Source organism: Macaca mulatta, chromosome 10 (assembly GCF_049350105.2).
Source record: "Macaca mulatta isolate MMU2019108-1 chromosome 10, T2T-MMU8v2.0, whole genome shotgun sequence".
Lineage (NCBI taxonomy): Eukaryota > Metazoa > Chordata > Mammalia > Primates > Cercopithecidae > Macaca > Macaca mulatta.
The window spans coordinates 115,034,304-115,054,030 of NC_133415.1; the positions used below are offsets into that span (position 1 = coordinate 115,034,304).

General features: G+C 52.1%; 1 protein-coding gene across 6 annotated transcripts in view; it reads left to right on the top strand.

Moving 5' to 3' along the window:
• The window catches only part of OSBPL2 (oxysterol binding protein like 2), a 58,914-nt gene that overhangs the window by 2,904 nt on the left and 36,283 nt on the right, over positions 1-19,727 (top strand). For all 6 annotated transcript variants that reach the window (XM_015148652.3, XM_077952133.1, XM_015148651.3 and 3 more), the window contains exon 2: positions 16,061-16,225. In XM_015148652.3, coding sequence (XP_015004138.1) covers positions 16,189-16,225 — 37 coding nt within the window. In that variant the 5' untranslated portion in view covers positions 16,061-16,188. The remainder of the gene's footprint in view (positions 1-16,060; positions 16,226-19,727) is intronic.

The following is a 19,727-nucleotide window of genomic DNA, read 5'->3' on the forward strand; positions in this document are numbered from 1 at the left end:
GCGGAGCTTGCAGTGAGCCGAGATTGCGCCACTGCACTCCAGCCTGGGCGACAGAGCGAGACTCCGTCTCAAAAAAAAAAAACTTGCTCGACTTTTAATGGAGTTTTAGTACATTCAACCAATTACAAAAGTGACAATTTGTATAAGAGAACTGTTGACACATTTTAGGTTCTTATGCTGTCTTCACACAGGGAACCTGCCGCCTCCTCAAGGTGATTTCTTTAGTGTCCCCGTGCAAGCCGTGTCTTGTCTGGCCGTGCCTTCCTGAGTCACAGCATCTTTGCGAAGGGTGTGCGCCAGAGCAGGGCTCTGGGGTCCTGTGTGGGTTCCCACTGGCTCCTGCCTTCAGTGTCTTTGCCTGCAAGACGGATTCTTGTGTGGAATCTGTGTGAAAATGTAGCATCGAGTGTCCGATGTGTCGTGGCTGCTTGGGACACCCTTGGTTCCACCACCTGCTGAACCTGGAGCCGCTCAGCAGTGCAGCAGCCACACCCTCAGGTGTCGCAGGGTCTTTTCATAAGTCTGCCCCCCGCTTGAATGGTCACTTCTTCAAGAGCGACTTGTTTCAAACAGAACACAGCTCTGTCAGGCAAGGGTTTTCTCGGCGTCCGTGCTGAGGGGCACCTGTGTGTGTGGTGTCAGTGGCGCCGGGGCCTCTGTGGGCAGTGCGGCTGGGTGTGGGCTGATTTTCTCCTAATCATTGTCATACTTCCTGTTTGGGTGTTGACATTTCGTTTAGTGTTTAGCACTGATTGTCAAGTACAAGGTTTAATTCCAAAATGTAGTACATTTTCAAGTTGATTTATAACCTTATCTACACTGAAAGGAAGTCAGTGTTTGAACATGATTGATTATTAAAAGGGACTTAAGTCCTGAGTTAATATGGTAGGTTCTGGTTTGATGGTTTAAATGTACTTTCCACATATGCTAGTTCATTTGTATCTCTGCTGTCACTTTGCTTTTTCAGAGTGTTCTTGCTGGTAAGTTTCAGGCGTGGTGTCACGGCCTCTCGGGCTGCTGGTTTGGGCTGGGGTCCCACTGTGGAAGTGTGGCAGTGTCCAGGCCCACCCCTGCAGCTCTTGATAAGAAACATCTGTTAAATGGTTCACGGCACTGTTTCCGTGAACTTTTTGGCACTTCTTTCCTTTTCCTTCCAGATTCAGAAAAGAACTTGGGATCATTTAGCAGAATTTCACAGCATCCTCGTTCTTTCAACTGGAGCTTCTGTGGATGCAAATCCCGTGACCTCTGAGTTGAGCTGAGCGGTGGAAGTGAGCTTTTATAAGGGACTGGATCTGAGACTTGTGCCTGATGCGTGTGGCTGTTTCTCTTTGCTTGCCTTCTTTTTTCAGTGAAACACTTGCTTGATTTATTTTGAGAAACAAACTCTGGGGTCAGTCCTGTTGAGCTAGTGGCTGGCTCCATAGTTTGGGGCCTGAAGAGGGTCCTGCACCTCAGGGCCTGTGGCGGTCATCGGGGTCGGGCCTCTCTCCTGGGTGTAAGGTGTGTGCTTCTCACCTGCGCACTGCGGGCCTGGGCGCTGTGGCCCCGACGCTGAGGCAAGTCGGGTGGGAAGGGTCTGAGGGGCTCTTGGCTGAACAGACACTGAGCACATTTCTTTATCAAAGGGGCTGGGACTGTAGCTTTCGGGGTGCGCAGAGAACGCTGTTGTGGGCTGAGACGAGGAGTTCTTGGGCAGCACCAGGCAGGGAGGACTGCAGTGTGTCGGGAGTTGTGTGGAGTTTTGGTTCCAAAAAAGACGGAGGCAACTGTAGAGGAAGGAGGACTGTGGTGTGGAGGTGAGTGCCTGTGCCTTGTACTGAATAAACCTAAGGCTGATCCAAGGCTGAGCATGAGAAAGAGCCTGCTGTAACCTGGGACCTCGTGCCACTGTGCTGGGCCGGACAGCGGCTTCCGTTTTTGCCTTAAAACCAGGGTGACTGTGATTCAGTGACATTTCGGTGACTCCGATAATGATGGCGATAATGATGGCAGGTGTCAGGTGTGTGCGGGGCGTGGGGCTACCCTCTTCTTATGAAAGAGGACATGGGCTGGATTTGTGGTGGTGAGCTCCTGCGAGCGCCCTGGCTCTGGCTTGGCCTCTCTTGATGATATGGCAGAGCCAGGAGTCTCGCTGTAATCATCACCTGTCTTCCAAGTAAGTCTCACCTGTGAGAAATGCTGGAACACCTGAGTGGAAGCAGAGCTGGGGCGGTGCCTGAACTGGGGCCAGGGGAGGGGTCCCAGTGTAGAGGCAGCTGAGGAGCCCCAGCACCTGCCCCACAGCTCCCGTCCGGCAGCTCCGCCTCTGCACTGGTTCAGCCGTCAGGGGAGAAGGCTCCTGGGTTAACATCATGGAGTTTTCACCCCTGCTTCTCATCAGAAAAGCCGGGGGAACTTTTTAAAAGTACGGGTTCGGCCGGGCGCGGTGGCTCACACCTGTAATCCCAGCACTTTGGGAGGCCGAGGCGGGCGGATCACAAGGTCAGGAGATCGAGACCACGGTGAAACCACGTCTCTACTAAAAATACAAAAAATTAGCCGGGCGCGGTGGCGGGCGCCTGTAGTCCCAGCTACTCAGGAGGCTGAGGCAGGAGAATGGCGTAAACCCAGGAGGCGGAGCTTGCAGTGAGCCGAGATCGCGCCACTGCACTCCAGCCTGGGCGACAGAGCGAGACTCCGTCTCAAAAAAAAAAAAAAAAAAAAAGCGCGGGTTCAAGGCCCAGCCCCAGCTTCACTGAGCTTGGGTTTCCCTGGAGGGGCCCAGGAAGACACGTGTTTAACAACCTCAGGGGGTCTGGGGTGGGTCCTCGGCAGGGAGTCCAAGTGCTGGAGGCCCACTGCGGGGTCAGGACCCTTTTTTAGATCAAGGACCCCTTTGAGAACTTCATGAATATGAATAATCTGGGTCATTGTTCTGGGGAAAAAAAATGAACACAAATTTTTTTTCCTGTTTTTTTTTTTTTATTTTTTAATTTTTAAAACATTTTTTATTTTTGCAGAGGTTAGGGGGATTAGAGATTCATGGTTTTCCCTGACCTTGATTTGCAGCCCAGCCTGTAGGTGCTTAGGAAGTATGGTTGGCAGCCGCGTGGGCAGCTCTGATGTTAGGGTGACAGTTTTCTCAGCACAGTGGGACTCGTTAGGGCTGTGCAGAATGAAGATGGGCACGATGGTGAGGAGGGCCTGGAACTGAGGCCACAGAGAAGGAGGCGACCAGCGGGCAAGGAGGCACTCTAGCCAACCAGCCACTCCTTGGCTGGGCAGGTGCTCTGGGGATGGCCAGGAGCCCTGCAGGACAGCATCCTCTCACCCAGCACACTCCCTTCCCTCTGCTGTCTTAATTTTCCTCCCGCTCCCTCACCGAGTCCGCTGCCCGCTGTGGCCCCTGCTGGGATGTGAGATGTGGGTACAAGGCGTCTCCTTCTCCTCTAGCCACAGCCGCAGGCTGAGCTGCTCTCAGGGCCGTTGGTTTTGATCATCAGAGATACACAGTGGTGGCTGGTGGGGAGCTGACCAGCGCTACTGCTGCCCTCGGAGTGCCCGCTCTGCCCTCCAGCGTGGCTTTCTGAGAGCAGGGTATCTGTGAGCTGTGGGGCATGTGCCCTGTCCATTGCCTTCCAGTCTCGTGGAACAGTTTTTTATTGTGTTGCATAAGGAGGAGGTTGATTAAAACAAATGTTTTTGTACAGAAGAGCTTGCATTCATCTTGTGTGTTTGGAAATACGTTGTACTACATTACAAGGTAATGTTCCTCGAGGTGCGTGATGTATTTTCTTTTGTTGATATTCCACAAGAAGCAGTTAAGTCAGCGACAAGACTTGAGGGAGTTGACTGTGGTGAGTGGGGTGCTAGGTGCCACTTCCGGGATGTCGGGCCACATTGGCCACGAGGCCCAGTGGGAAGTATTGCCACTCCCCATCACTGCTTTTTGGGACCAAGCTGGGCTCACCTTTGCCTGCCTCTCAAGGTCGCCCTCTTGGCGTGGAGAATGGTAAACAGTGGGGGTGCTGCTGTCTCACAGTGTGAGAGGTTCACCTACCTTTCCCCAGTGTAGAAACTGTTCCTGCATGAATTGCAGACCGATTCAGAACCTTCAGGTGCGCCTGGCAAGTTTGCCTGGCTGGCACGCTCAGCACAGGGCCTTCCTGAGTCAGCGTTGGGCCATTTGTGTGTACACGCTGGTGTCTTAGGATAAAGGGCTGAAACCTGTTCTTTTTTTTTTTTTTGAGACGGTGTCTTGCTTTGTCACCCAGGCTGGAGTGTAGTGGCACAATCTCGGCTCACTGCAACCTCCGCCTCTCGGGTTCAAGTGATTCTTGTGCCTCAGCCTCCCCGAGTAGCTGGGACTACAGGCGTGTGCCACCTGTAAGTTTTTATATATATATATATATATATATTTTTTTTTTTTTTTTTTTTTTTTTTTGAGACAGAGTCTTGCTCTGTGCCCCAGGCTGGAGTGCAGTGGCGCGATCTCGGCTCACTGCAAGCTCCGCCCCCCAGGTTCACTCCATTCTCCTGCCTCAGCCTCCCGAGTAGCTGGGACTACAGGCGCCCGCCACCTCGCCCGGCTAATTTTCTTGTATTTTTAGTAGAGACGGGGTTTCACCGTGTTAGCCAGGATGGTCTCGATCTCCTGACCTCGTGATCCGCCCATCTCGGCCTCCCAAAGTGCTGGGATTACAGGCTTGAGCCACCGCGCCCGGCTTTTTATATTTTTAGTAGAGATAGGGTTTTGCCGTGTTGCCCAGGCTGGTCTGGAACTCCTGACCTCAAGTGAACCGCCCACCACGGCCTCCCAAAGTGCTGGGACTACAGGTGTGTGCCACCTGTAATTTTTTTGTATTTTTAGTAGAGACAGGGTTTCACCATGTTGCCCAGCTGGTCTCAAACTCCTGACCTCAAGTGATCTACCTGCCTTGGCTTCCCAAAGTGCTAGGATTACAGGCATGACCCACTGCCCCCAGCCTGAAACCTGTTCTTCAGCTAAGAGATGTTACATTCTGTGTGGTGTTAGGTAGCTGATTTTGTGATGAGCCACATATAGCCTGACACTAAGAAAAACCATACAGACCTGAAGAAAGCGGAGAGGTTGTTCAGGTTAAACAGCGCAGACCTAGAGGCAGCTGGTCTGCGCTCAGAACGGCTGTCTCCTGGAGCTTCGGATGCAGTTGGACTTAACCTTATTTGGCTAAAGGATCAAGAACCAGTGTTCAATAAAGGTCACTCTTGATTCCATCCCATTGCCACCAAAACACAGTGCATTTAAGGGCAAAGGCCCGAGCGGCCAGTCGTGTGTGCCTCACTCGTGACGGGCTGCAGATGGTGACGAGGACAGACAGCCATGCACGTCTCCCTTTTTAAGAAAGGTTATTGTTGTGAATGGCATATGACTTGTTTATTTGATTCTAAATTTACACAAAATCTGTAAAAATAACCATTAAGCTTTTACAATGACAGGAATATTAAGACTTGATTTTTTTTCTCAACAATTGGCAGAAAGCGTGTTTCAGTGAGCACAGACGGAGCAATCCAGGGAGGTCTGGGAAGGAGGAATGGGGCCTGGCCTGGCGGCATCCTTGATGGCACTCCATCGTTGTGGGGTTGGTGTTTGAGAGGTAGCTGTGGCACGGGCCGGCTGTCATTCCCGCGTCTCCTCACAGAGGCCTGGACCTGCGCCTGGGACTGGCAAAGCCCCCTGCTCTTGCTGCTGCCGCCGCCTCCATCTTCCTCCACCCTCTGGTGGGGCTGGGCACAGGCAGGGCAGGGTCTCGTGATGGCTGAGCCCCATGGGGCCCCGAGACGTTGTGTCCAGGATGGATGCCACTGCCGTGGGTGGCTGTTGAAGTGAAGTCAATTTAGCTGATTAGCATCGAGCATTCACTTCTCCCTCCCCTCACACCCGCCACATTTCAAGTGTTTGTAGCCACCTGTGGTCTGCGGGGACTACACTGGACAGATGACATTTCCAGTGCCATAGGAGAGTCTGCAACTCAGCTCTGAAGCTGTGAGATGTTGAGTCTTTGTTTTAGTTAAGTTTTGTTTTTTTGCAAAAGAAACGAGATTGTGGCCTGGTGGCCAGCTGGGTGTCAGTGGGCCGAGGGCCTCTAGGCATTCGGGTGGTGTGTGGGCTGAGTTTGCAAAGTGGGTGTGTCAAGGCTGAAATACTAGCTGAGAAGCGTTGCCGACGCAAGGCTTGGACACTCAGGGAGGGATGAGGTGTCAGAGAGGCCCTGATTGGTCGCTCCTGCCCCAGGGCTCAGAAGGCGCTGGGTGAAGAGAGCTGCGCCCCTGCCCCTTAGCCCCTGCCCCTCAGCCCCTGCCCCTCCTCTTCAGTGCCACACGGAGGCGCAGGTGTCTCACACCAGCTTCTCCCTGGGTGTGTTCATGTCACAGCAGGCTTTGTCTTGCCCTCGGTGATTTCATGTTCCCATCCTCCAGCCGTGATCTGGGAGACCTTCTGTTCTTTAATTGCCACAGAGAGCTAATTCTGTCCATTATGTTAAACTTGGTGACTCTGATGCTCGTAGGTGACACTTGTTTCCCTTCCTGGTGCTCTGGCAACCTCGCAGCGTTATGGGAGCATCTTTCCAAGCGTTTGAGTGGCCAGGTTAGGCCCTGCCAGGTCGCCGACTGCTCTGGGGAAGGAGAAGTCCTGCAGGGATGTGACAGTGGCTTTGGTTTGCTCCTTGGCCGATCTCAGCCTGACCTGGTTCTTCTCTGCACTGTAGTTGGGCTCACGTGTCAGCCTTGACCTTGAGCGGATGGCAGGTGCTCTTCAGCACGCGATGCTGCACCGGGAACTTTGCTTGGCCCTGGAAGCTGGTTTGATGTGCACATTGGCTTAAGCGAGTGTCGGGGTGGCCAAGCTTACCTCTTGGCTGAGACACTGAAGATCTTCCTGTGGGTCCTCTGGGGTCGCTTGCTCTGTGGCTGTGCTGGATGTGACCTCTTGTGGGGCAGAACCGGGCCTGTGGAACCCATTCCCTGGGGCTGCCCTGGCACCTTGGCTTATGATTGCTGCCCCCACGCCCCAGCTGCCTCCCTGCGAAGCTCAGCGGGGCCATGGGGACCGAGGGGCTGTAGCTCCCTGGCCGTGCCTGACCACAGTGTGATCCCCACGGGAATGAGTTTGAAAGTTTCTGACACGTGGCTTTGAACTGTGAGGAGGAGGAGCATTCTTTGAAGTGGAAGGTTGGATGGTTTCCTTAGGGTCCTTTCTTTATTTATTTTCTTTGTTTTCTTTCTTTATTGAGCTGGAGTCTCACTCTGTTGCCCAGGCTGGAGTGCAGTGGCGTGATCTCGGCTCACTGCAACCTCCTCCTCCCAGGTTCAAGCTGTTCTCCTGCCTCAGCCTCCCAAGTAGCTGGGACTACAGGCACCTGCCACCACGCCCGGCTAATTTTTTTTTTTTTTTTTTTTTTTTTTGAGACGGAGTCTCGCTGTGTTACCCAGGCTGGACTGCAGTGGCCGGATCTCAGCTCACTGCAACCTCCGCCTCCCGGGTTCACGCCATTCTCCTGCCTCAGCCTCCTGAGTAGCTGGGACTACAGGCGCTCGCCACCTCGCCCGGCTAGATTTTTGTATTTTTTAGTAGAGACGGGGTTTCACCGTGTTAGCCAGGATGGTCTCGATCTCCTGACCTCGTGATCCGCCCGTCTCGGCCTCCCAAAGTGCTGGGATTACAGGCTTGAGCCACCGCGCCCGGCCCCGGCTAATTTTTTGTATTTTTAGTAGAGACGGGGTTTCACTGTGGTCTCGATCTCCTGACCTTGTGATCCGCCCGCCTCGGCCTCCCAAAGTGCTGGGATTACAGGCTTGAGCCACCACGCCCGGCTGATTTTTTTTTTTTTTTTTTTTTTTTTGAGACGGAGTCTCGCTCTGTTACCCAGGCTGGACTGCAGTGGCCGGATCTCAGCTCACTGCAACCTCCGCCTCCCGGGTTCACGCCATTCTCCTGCCTCAGCCTCCTGAGTAGCTGGGACTACAGGCGCTCGCCACCTCGCCCGGCTAGATTTTTGTATTTTTTAGTAGAGACGGGGTTTCACCGTGTTAGCCAGGATGGTCTCGATCTCCTGACCTCGTGATCCGCCCGTCTCGGCCTCCCAAAGTGCTGGGATTACAGGCTTGAGCCACCGCGCCCGGCCCCGGCTAATTTTTTGTATTTTTAGTAGAGACGGGGTTTCACTGTGGTCTCGATCTCCTGACCTTGTGATCCGCCCGCCTCGGCCTCCCAAAGTGCTGGGATTACAGGCTTGAGCCACCACGCCCGGCCTTCTTTTCTTTCTTTCTTTCTTTTTCTTTTTCTTTTTTTTTTTTTTTTGAGACAGGGTCTTGCTCTGTTGCCCAGGCTGGAGTGCAGTGGCTAAATCTTGGCTCATTGCAACCTCTGCCTCCCATGTACAAGTGATTCTCCCGCCTCAGCCTCCTGGGTAGCTGAGATCAAAACGCGTGCCACCATGCCTGGCTACTTTTTGTATTTTTTGGTAGAGACAGGGTTTCACCATGTTGGCCAGGCTGATCTCGAACTCCTGACTTCAGGTGATCTGCCTACCTCGGCCTCCCAAACTGCTGAGATTATAGGCGTGAGCCATCGTGCCCGGGCAGAACTTATATTATTTTCAATAATTTAGAGTTGATATTTAACCTCAGAAGTGATTTTAGAATCTTCATGTGATCAGTGCACTCTGTGTGTCCAGCATATCCGGGGTGCCCTGCCTATTTCTGATGGGCGGAGTAACAACGTGTAATTGAACTTTCAGCAGGTCGCCCGTGGTAGTCAACACCGGATCCCCAGTCTCATTCACCGACTTCCTGAACCTTCAGATCTGCTTTGTTTATTTATTTTTTAAGAGACAGGGTCTTGTTCTGTTGCCCTGCCTGGAGTGCAGTGGTGCAATTGTAGCTCACTGCAGCCTCCAACCCCTGCGGTCAAGTAGTCCTTCTGCCTTAGTCTCCCAAGTAGCTAGAACTACAGGCACGTGCCACTGTGCCCAGCTAATTTACTTTATTTTGTTTTTTGTACAGACAGTATCTCACTGTGTTGCTCAGGCTGGTCTCAAACTCCTAGGCTCAAGCCATCTGCCACCTCGGCTTCCCAAGGTGTTGGGATTATAGTTGTGAGCCACCGCGCAGAGCCCAGATCTGAGAAAAACATAGAGATGGGTTTGTAAGTCTTGAGTCCAAGTCTTCATACCAGTGTTAGGATATTTTGAGATCCTGGTGGGATGGGGACGGCACCTTAAAGAAAGTGTGCTGGGGTCCTTTTCAAGGGACTGGTGGGTCCCCTGGGTTAGGGGAACTGAGACTCGCTGGGGCCTGCAGGGGTGGTGCCCTTGGGGCCGAGGAAGTGCCCCCTCTCCCCGCAAAAAAAAAAAAAAAACTCTTACTGGAGAAGGAGAAAGGGCAAGAGGCCAGCAAAGATGCTCAGCATAGACTCAGGCCCCGAGGTTTTCTCTAGAAGTAAAAAAGGGAGAAGTTGACCAGAAAAGAGCCCATTGAAACAGACAGAAAACCCCAGCAAAGTTTGTTCTTGAAATACTCTCTCTGGGGATTGTTTTCTGAGTGCGAAGTGAGATCTGCGCGTGGAAGAGCATATTCAGGAAATAAACTCTGCCTTCCTAATGCTTTTTTTGTTTTGTTTTGTTTTGTTTTGTTTTAGAGACGGAGTCTCGCTCTGTCACCCAGGCTGGAGTGCGGTGGTGCAATCTTGGCTCACTGCAAGCTCCACCTCCCGGGTTCACGCCATTCTCCTGCCTCAGCCTCCTGAGTAGCTGGGACTACAGCCGCCCGCCACCACGCCTGGCTAATTTTTTGTATTTTTAGTAGAGATGGGATTTCACCGTGTTAGCCAGGATGGTCTCGATCTCCTGATCTCATGATCCACCTGCCTCAGCCTCCCAAAGTGCTGGGATTACAGGCATGAGCTACCGTGCCCAGTCGCTAAACATTTAACTTTCTGTATATTCCTCAACTTTTATAGAGTACTCAATTATGAAGCCTAACTTTTGCTTTTTAGAATTATTTTATTTTACTTTTTAAATTTTTATTTATTTATTAACAAAATAAACAGCCTCTGTTGCCCAGGCTGGAGTTCACTGGAGCGATCTCAGCTCACTGTAACCTCTGCCTCCCGGGTTCAAGCAATTCTCCTGCCTCAGCCTCCCCAGTAGCTGGGATTATGAGCATGGGCCACCACGTCCGGCTAATTTTGTATTTTTAGTAGAGAAGGGGTTTCTCCATGTTGATCAGGCTGGTCTGAACTCCCAACCTCAGGCAATCCACCCGCCTCAGCCTCCCAAAGTGCTGGGATTACAGGCCTGAGCCAGTGTGCCCGGCCCTACCCAGGCCTCTGAGAAGTCCAGAGGTGGGCAGATGGGAGGAGGGACTGAGGTCCTGGCTGGGGCAGGCACTCCTTGACCCCATGGGGCCATCTGTGCTTTCCAGCACGCCCTGGTCCTCCTGTCTTTTCTCCCTGCCCCCAAGGCTCACTCTGAGCTCAGCCCCAGGGTTGCCCCCTTAGAGACTTGCCCAGGAAGGGCTCTCCTGGGAGCACCTTCGTGACTGGCTTCATGAGGGCAGGACCACCACAGTTTCCACTTCAAGGCCTGGCGCCAGGTCAGCTCTCTGTGAATGTGTGTTGAATGAATGAAGAGGATCATCGTTGTCCTGCACTGATCGCCTCTATAGTTGGGTGGTTGTATGGGCTCTGGATAAGGCCTCTTCATTTTTCTGGGCCTTGGTAAATATAGAAGGAGACGCAGGGCATGGTGCCTGTTACCGCAGCTCCTTCAGGAGTGACCTGGAGGCTGTGTTGGAATTCACTGTCGCACGTGCAGATGTGGGGGTCAAGGGCCCTGTGACCTCTGGGTGCTTCTTCGGAGGTTGATGGAAAAGGCCTCCCCAAGGGGGTCTTCGGTCTTGGTTGGGCCACGCAGCGCACACACAGAAACAGGCGATGTTGGTGTCTCGGTTGTCCAGCCAAGCTTGTGTCTGACATCTTGATCCTCATTTTAAAGATTTTCCATAAGCTGTGATTGATTTACCTTTGACATTAGGACTTTTGTTATAGGCAGGGAAGCATTTCAAAAAAGGCAAGCGGGCCGGGTGCGGTGTCTCACACCTGGAGTCCAAGCACCTTGGGAGGCTGATTTGGGAGGATTGCTTGAGTCCAGGAGTTCAGCACTAGTCTGGGCGAAATAGAGAGACCCTGTCCCTACAAGCGGTTTTTTAAACAATCAGCCGGGTGTGATGGTGCGTGTCGTGCGTGCCTGTGGTCCCAGCTACTCGGGAGGTGGGGGTGGAAGGATGGCTTGGGCCCTGGAGGTCGTGGCTGCAGTGAGCTGTGATTGTACCACTGCACACCAGCCTAGATGACAGAGCAAGACCCTGTCTCAAAAAAAAAAAAAAAAAAAAAAAAAGCAAGCAAAAGGGAGAACAAAATGGTTTCTAATTCTAACTTGCTTTCTATTCCGGGAGGCTTTTCACATAGTGCAGAGCAGTGGATTTTTTTTTAGGGTTCTCTCAAAAAGATATTCATACTATCGTGCCTTTTTTTTTTTTTTTTAAAGACAGATTTTCGTTCTTGTTGCCCAGGCTGGAGTGCAATGGTGCAATCTCGGCTCACTGCAACCTCCTCCTCCTGGGTTCGAGCGATTCTCCTGCCTCGGCCTCCCGAAGTGCTGGGATTACAGGCGTGAACCACCACGGCCGGCCTATTGTGACATCTTAAAAATGAGCAGGAATCCTCCTACCATCAGATACTTACTCTATTCAGATTTCCACTGTCTTATAAATGTCTCCATCAAATCTTATCTGCCTATGTGTAGGCCTTGTTTGAATCCTGCTTCAAACATCATTTTAATTGGTCTGCCTTTTTTTTTTTCTGGAGACAGGGTCTCACTCTGTCGCTCAGGCTAGAGTGTAGTGGTGTGACCATGGCTCACTGCAACCTTGATGTCCCAGGCTCAAGTGATCCTTCCACTTCAGCCTCCCATGTAGCTGGGACCATAGGTGGGCGCACCACCACACCCGACTAATTTTTGTGTGTTTTGTGGAGATGGGGTTTTGCCATGTTGCTCAGGCTGATACCCGACCTCTGGGCTCAAGCGATCCACCTGCCTAAGCCTCCCAAAGTGCTGAGATTACGGGCGGGAACCACCGCACCTGGCTGGTATGTCTTTTTTTTAAAGATAGCTTTTTTGAGGTATAATTGGCATATGATAAATTGCTCACGTGTAACATGTATGATAGGTTTTGATACGCATGTGCACCCTTGAAAACATCACCATAATCAAGATGGTGAGAAGCCTTCCCTCTCCCTCTCCCTCTGTCCTTGTAATTGATTTGTTGGAGACTCTGGGCTTGCTCGTGCGTGGGTTTTGCTGATTGCATCCCCACGTTGGCATGTAGTCGAACATGGTGTGCCCACGCCCATGAAGTAGCCACTCGGTCAAGGTCACGAGGTTTCCTTTCTCCTCCTGGACGCCTGCTTTTTCAGTGTGGTTGATTTCCTGCGGAGGCCGGGTCTGCTGGGCGAGGCACCCGCGGTCCAGGTGCTGCTGCCGTGTCCCCGTGGCCTCTGGTCGCTGTGCTTCCCTAAGTTGGGAGGTGTGTTAGGCTGTTCCTGTGTTGCTATAAGGAAATACCTGAGACTGGGAAATTGATAAGGAAAAGTAGTTTAATTAGGTCATGGTTCTGCCATACGGGAAACATGGCGCCGGCATCTGCTCAGCTTCTGGGGAGGCCTCAGGGAGCTTTTACTCATGGTGGAAGGCGAAGTGGGTGCAGGCGCCTCACGTGGCGCGAGGAGGAGTGAGAGAGGGTGTGGGAGGTGCCAGACGTCTTTAAACAAGCAGATCTCATGGGAACTCATCCTTGCCCAGGACCAGGAGGACGGCACCAAGCCGTGAGGGATCCACTCCCGTGACCCAAACACTCCTGTCAGACCCACGTCCAGCACCGGGATCACATCTCAACAGGAGGTTTGGTGGTGGGAACACATCCAGACCACGTTAGTAGATAAAGCTAGAAGCTGGGCAAACCTGGGCTTAGTGTTCCTGGCAAGACTGTTTCAGCAGTGGCAATGTGATCTCTCCCCGGGAGGCACCCGAGGCCGTCTCTTGGGGGTCAATGCCTGGATACATGAATTTCCCAGTGTCATCTAATGATGATGGTCACGAACCTGTGTGCCTTGTTCATCTGTTTGCTGGGGTGCTTCCATAAAGCGCAATTTCCTCACCTGTTAGCTGGCGACAGTGGCACAGCAGTGTGTGTAGGGAAGGCAGGATGCTGTCCCCTTGTTTGCCAGTTTCAAAATAACTTGTGGACTTACTGGCATCATCCAACATGACCAGTTAATCTCCTTTTTAGTATCTTAGGAACTCTGGACTTGAATGTATTCACTGTGTTTCAGCCTCTTCTCGTATACTGGTGCTCAGATTGTCTCCTCTTTCTTGTGGGAGCTTCCGTAGGTTCATCCTGCGTCATTCAACGAGAGCCCCTGGCATAGGCTGTGTTGTGCTGCTACAGCAATGCCACAGGCTGGGCAGTTTAGAATGAGCAGCATTGTGCAGGCGCCTCGTTCTGGAGTCTGGAAGTCCAGTTCAAGGTGCTGGTGTCTGCTGAGGGCTTTCTTGCTGTCATCCCATGGCAGAAGGTGGAAGGGCAAGAGAGGAGGGAAGAGAGGGAGGGAGGGAGAGAGAGAAGAGAAGGAAAGGGAGGGAGAAGGAGGGGGAGGCAGAGGGAGGGAGGAGAGAGCACACAAAAGGGGGCAAAACTCACCCTTTTATTTATTATTTATTTATTTATTTATTTATTTATTTATTTTTGAGATGGAGTTTCGCTCTTGTTGCCCAGGCTGGAGTGCAGTGGTGTGATCTCGGCTCACTGCAACCTCTGCCTCCTGGGTTCAAGCGATTCACCTGCCTCAGCCTCCCAAGTAACTGGGATTACACACGCTTACCACCATGCCCGGCTAATTTTTTTGTATTTTTTTTAGTAGAGACAGGGTTTCATCATGTTGGCCAGGCTGGTCTGGAACTCTTGACCTCAAGTGATCCGCTCACCTTGGCCTCCTGAAGTGCTGGGATTACAGGCGTGAGCCACCACGCACGGCTGACTCACCCTTTTATAACAGACCCTTTTATAAAACAGCATTAAGCCATTCCTGAGGGCAGAGCCCTCACAGTCCCACCACCTCTCAAAGGCCCCACTTCCTAGCCTTGTCACATGGGCAGTCAGATTTCAGCGTGTGTTTGCAGGGATGCACATTCCAACTCTACACCCCAGTCTTCCTGGGCAGCTTCCTTGCTACCATGGCAAGAGGAGCCCAGTCCTGGATTCAGCCACGTCTCCTCAGGGAGCCCTGGCTCCTCCGTGGCTCTGAAGAGGGAAGCACATCGCTGCAGTTGTGAGGGGGACCTGAGTGAGAGACAGCGACTTCTCCTGCCTGCAAAGGCAAGCACACCTTGGCCGTGAGCAGGGCTGTCTGCGCCGGCCTTCAGGGGCTGCCTCAGGCTGGCTGGGAGGGAGAGACGAACTGGGAGACACCGGAGAGTCTCAGGGGAGGTGGTGGCCGTCCTGTTGTCTGGAGAGAAGCAGCTGCTGCTGCCCCGTGCGGCTATGGCAGGGCTGCAGGATGAGCCGCTTGGGGGGTTGCCCAGCACTGGGAGTCGTTCTCGCCCCTGGCACCCTCACCCTCAGAACTGTGCAGAGAGCTCTGGGCTGGTTTTTGTATTTCTGACACAAGTAAGGATGCTGATTTTGGCCTCCTTCTCTTGTCGTTCATCCAACGCTGCTTTTCCCGATGGGAGACACTAATAGGCATGAGTTCTGGAATATTGAGCTAAGGTAGTTGTGAGAAAATGTAAGTTTACTTCAGTTTATCCTGGTAGCAGCTAACTTACATAGCAGTCTCAATTCTCTAGAATTGATGTTGGTTTCAGGTAGATGTGAAATTTTCGACATAATTTTCCGTTTACTTATACAGCCATTTGTTCCAGCCTCTGGTGAATGTTTGCAATGATTTTCAGCAAAACTTCCTGCGCTGTGTTTGAACCTCGGATGCTGAACGCCTCGCTGAAGCTAACCTGCGTTCTGGCTGCCCCCGTGACTTTTTTTTTTTTTTTTTTTTTTGAGATGGAATCTCGCTCTGTTGCCCAGGCTGGAGTACAGTGGCGTGATCTTGGCTCACTGCAAGCTCCGCCTCCCGGGTTCAAGCGTGTCTTCTGCCTCAGCCTCCCGAGTAGCTGGGATTACAGGTGCCTGCCACCATGCCTGGCTGATTTTTGTATTTATAGTAGAGACGGGGTTGCACCATGTTGTCCAGGCTGGTCTCTGAACCCCTGACCTCAAGTGATCCGTCTGCTTTGGCCTCCCAAAATGCTGGGATTACAGGCATGAGCCACCACACCCTGCCTGCTCCCATGACTTTTCCCAAATTAATGTTTTATTGTTTTCTTACGTAACTGTAGATAATGCTTTTAATGTTATTTTTATTTATTTTAATTATTTATTTGTTTATTTTGAGGCAAAGTCTCACTTTGTCACCCAGGCTGGAGTGCAGTGACACAGTCTCAGCTCACTGCAGTCTCCACCTCCTGAGTTGAAGAGAGTCTCCTGCCTTAGCCTCCCAAGTAGCTGGGACCACAGGCGTGCGCCACCACGCTTGGATAATTTTTATATTTTTAGTAGAGACAGGGTTTCACCATATTGGCCAGGTTGGTCCCAAGCTCCTGGCTTCAAGTGATCTGCCCACCTCGGCCTCCCAAAGTGCTGGGAGTACAGGCGTGAGCCACCATGCCCAGCTGATAATGCTTTTTAGAAACAACTCTTCTTATAGGAGTGACTTATTGGTCTGTTATTCATTGATTGATCTTATGTTATAAATGCTTCCTTTCATTTACTTTTTGAAGTCATGTTTGTGATGTGATAATTTATTTTACTAATTTGCTTACATGTAATTTAGATTGAGTTTAGGATGGTGAATGGGTATTTTTAAAATGTTTTTAAACCACGAAACTTCTGGAAGCTAAGTATGCCCACATTTTGTTCCCTTTAGAGCTTCAGTGTCCGTTGGATTTTTCCAAGAGAAAGTTCGTGGAGTTCCTTACACTGTAGATGTGGATCAGATATGATGATTCAGTAGAAGAGCACATGTCAGGGGCAGTGGAGGCTGGCTGCTGAAGGATGAACGGAGAGGAAGAATTCTTTGATGCCGTCACAGGTGAGTTGAAAGAGAACCAACTAGGGACGTACTGGAAGGGTGAGCATCCCTGGATTCAGATGTTGGGCCTGGCATTTGGGGTGTAAAGATGCTCAGTAAAGCAGTGCGTGGAGCATTCAGGATCCCAAATGCGGACTCTTCAACAAAATCTAACGTCCATCCCAGAGGTGGGAAAAGCCTTGCCTTCGGCTGACGGGATTTAAGTCTTCCCAAGAGTGTCCTGGGGTGCAGATAGTTTCATTGGTTTCCTGAGATGGCCATCTTTTTCTCTTATTCCTGCATCATGATGAGAACGTTCTGGATATGATGGCCCTGTCTTGCCTGGCACTGCTTGACGCTCCCATCAGACAGCAAACCCTGGCTCCCTAGCCACACTCATAGCCGCAGAGCACAGTTATTGTTCTCTTTCGCACGATGGTTTAAAGTGGCGGCCTGCAGCCTGTGGTCTGAATGAAATCCTGTGGCTTGATTGAAAAGAATGTATTTTGGCGTCCAGTCACTCTCATGGGCATGTGACAGGCCGGCTAGAGGGAAGGGCGGGCAGGGCTGGCAGCTTGGCCTCCCAGAGCCGCCCCTTCTCCTGGCTCTTCTCCAGGAAGAGCCTGAAACCCTTTGAGCTTGTGTCTGTCAGGTTCTCACGTTCATTCTCCACTCTTCTGTGCCTCAGAGTCGGCATCTGGAATTCCGCTTGTTTTTTCTGGAAAGGACCATTGCGGGTGGGCAGGGGCATCAGGAGATTCCCTTGGATGTTCCCTTGTCCTTAGGTGTCAGGATCAGAAAGGGGAGTGGCTTTAGAAATGCGGCCACAGGCCGGGAATTAGTGACCATCTTTAGAAGCACTTCTGTAGTTACTGCCGCGCAAGGATCTGTCAGGGTCTCTGTGGCCACGCCCCAAGGACAGGTCGATGGCTCCGTTGGCACCTCCAGTCTGTGGCCCTGCTGGAGTGGGTGTGTCAGGAGGGTCTCTGTGGCCACGCCCCAAGGACACGTCGATGGCTCCGTTGGCACCTCCAGTCTGTGGCCCTGCTGGAGTGGGTGTGTCAGGAGGGTCTCTGTGGCCGTGCCCTGAGGACACGTTAATGGCTCTGGTGGCACCTCCGGTCTGGGGCCCTGCTGGAGCGGGCTGAGTGTTCCAAGGCTGTGCTGCTCCCATACCTGCGCTGGCAGCCCAAGATAGTTGACTTACTCTTATTCAAAACCCCAGGAGAAGGGGATGCTGCACTCCTTACCGGCTTCAAAGTCTCAATTTCTAAGTCATTTTCCATGATTTCGTAGCCGGATTATCTGCATCGTGTTTTCCTCAGATGCACTCTCAGAGGAGGGTCTGTGGAGCTTGCACCTCATCCGTGGTCGTTCTGTGTTCTCTGCTGAACCCCACACAGTGGAGGGGTTGTCAGGCACTCACATCCTCAGGTTGCCCTTGAGTGGGGTGCCACGTCTGTCACTGAGAGCGCAGCTTTGAGGTCCCTCCTCTCCTGGGAGTCTCATAGGATGTCCTTTTTGTCTGGGGTCTTGGTGTGACTGATACTTTCGCAAATACCTCTGAACTGTTTTTTTTTTGAGCCAGAGTCTTGCTCTGTCGCCCAGGCTGGAGTGCAGTGGCATGATCTCAGCTCACTGCAACCTCCTCCTCACGGGTTCAAGCAGTTCTCCTGCCTCAGCCTCCCGAGTAGCTGGGATTGCAGGTGCCCACCACCACGCCCGGCTAATTTTTGTATTTTTAGTAGAGACGGGGTTTCACCACGTTGACCAGGCTGGTCTTGAACTCCTGACCTCAGGTGATCCGCCCACCTCGGCCTCCCAAAGTGCTAGGATTACAGGCATTAGCCACCGTTCCTGGTCACCTCTGAGCTTTTTGAGTCAGTTTGCTGTGACTTCCCAGAGGCCCCAGCAGTGTGTGATGTGGTGCTCAGACGGACTGCACTGTTCTCGGAGCCACAGGGCGTACAGGGCTGTGGGGCACTGCTCCTGCACGGCAGGGCCTCTCCATGTGTCCCCAAGCGTGAGATGGAGGGGACAGATATCTAGGTGACAAGAATTTCTCCCCTCAATTCTTGACCTTCAAAACAAATAATGGAAGGAAAAAGCCACTTCATCTCTTAATGCAATGGAATACCTGTGTTAGAGGCAGACTCTTGACTCCTTCACCGCCTATAATATACATCTGACTTTGTAACTCTGATTTCAAAAGTATGTAAACTAAGCAGTTATTAAATGAATGGTCTCGTTAGGCATTTAATTTGTCTTAAGAATCAGTGCCATTCAAAGGAAAGGTTTGGAGGACATGAACAGTGTGTATGGGATTAAGGGCTATGAACGCAGAGGGACTAAAAAAAGCGGGGTTTCCGAGGGAGCCGATGATAGGAGATCTCAGCTTCCTCCTTTGCTCGTCTGTATTTTCTGTTTTTCTACAATAAATGCATGCGGTGTCTTAGAATGTTATTAGGCCATCCGTGTAGTGTTGGCTGAGTCAGAGGCTGCAGTGGCTGCCAGGGATGTGCTGCTTTATTCTTCTGGACAGGGGCAGGTCCCACCCCCCGGAATTCCCTTAAGTAGGGAATGTTTTCAAGATAACTTCAGAGTGAGGAGTTAGAGATGTTGCTTTTGGGACAGAGCGCAGAACATGAGAGGTGGCAGGCTATTTCAGACACCGTGGGCCATTTCAGGATTCCTTTTTAACCCGTTCTCTCAAAATCACGATGTCATCCACCCCAGCACTGCCTTTATGGATGAACTCTGCCGTGTGGAGGGATAGGACACAGCAGCTTTGCTTTGTTCTCGTGGAGCCTGTAGCAGGCTTGTTCGCATGTGGGGTCCGACCGCAGTTGTCTGCCTGACCCTCCTGGGCCTGTGCCCCTTACGTGGAGCCCTCAGCCCCTGGAAGCATTGGGTGGTCGCCGGCTCCTGCAGGCCCAGAGCCCCCACGGAATTGACTCATCGCGGGGCCCCAGCCCCCACTCCACCCGGCTCTGGTGCAGAACTTGGCCCTTCCAGCGACTCAGACTGACAGGGGTTGAAGGGAGACGTTTGTTCCTGTTCCCTAGTCGCCCGTTCTGTCCTGGGGAGGGGCCCACCCCGCCAGGGCAGCGGCCGGCCATTCTTCTCCAGGACTTTTGCTCCAGGAGCACGTGCATGGCTGGATCTCACGCAGATTCTAAAGAGCTCCTTCTCCAGAGTCCCCTTCATCCGGAGTCCACTCCGAGTCCAGCCACGTGTGGCGCTTCCATGACTGTTCCCTGGCTGGGTACGGGTTAGTGGTGCCTTTGCCTGCCACGACGGTCTCCCTCGAAACATTGTCAGCAGGCGTGTTTCAGACCAAGGTGCAGAGCTTGGTCACAAGCCCTGAGCCACAACGGGCACGTTGCAGCCTTGGGGTGGGTTTGAATCCGATAGAAGTGGCCCACCCAGAGCATGTAAGTCACAGATAAAAATGACGAAAGGTTCCTGTGGGAGATGAAACTCGTGGCCTGGAACTGGACCTCAAGTCACAAGTGTGGGAGGA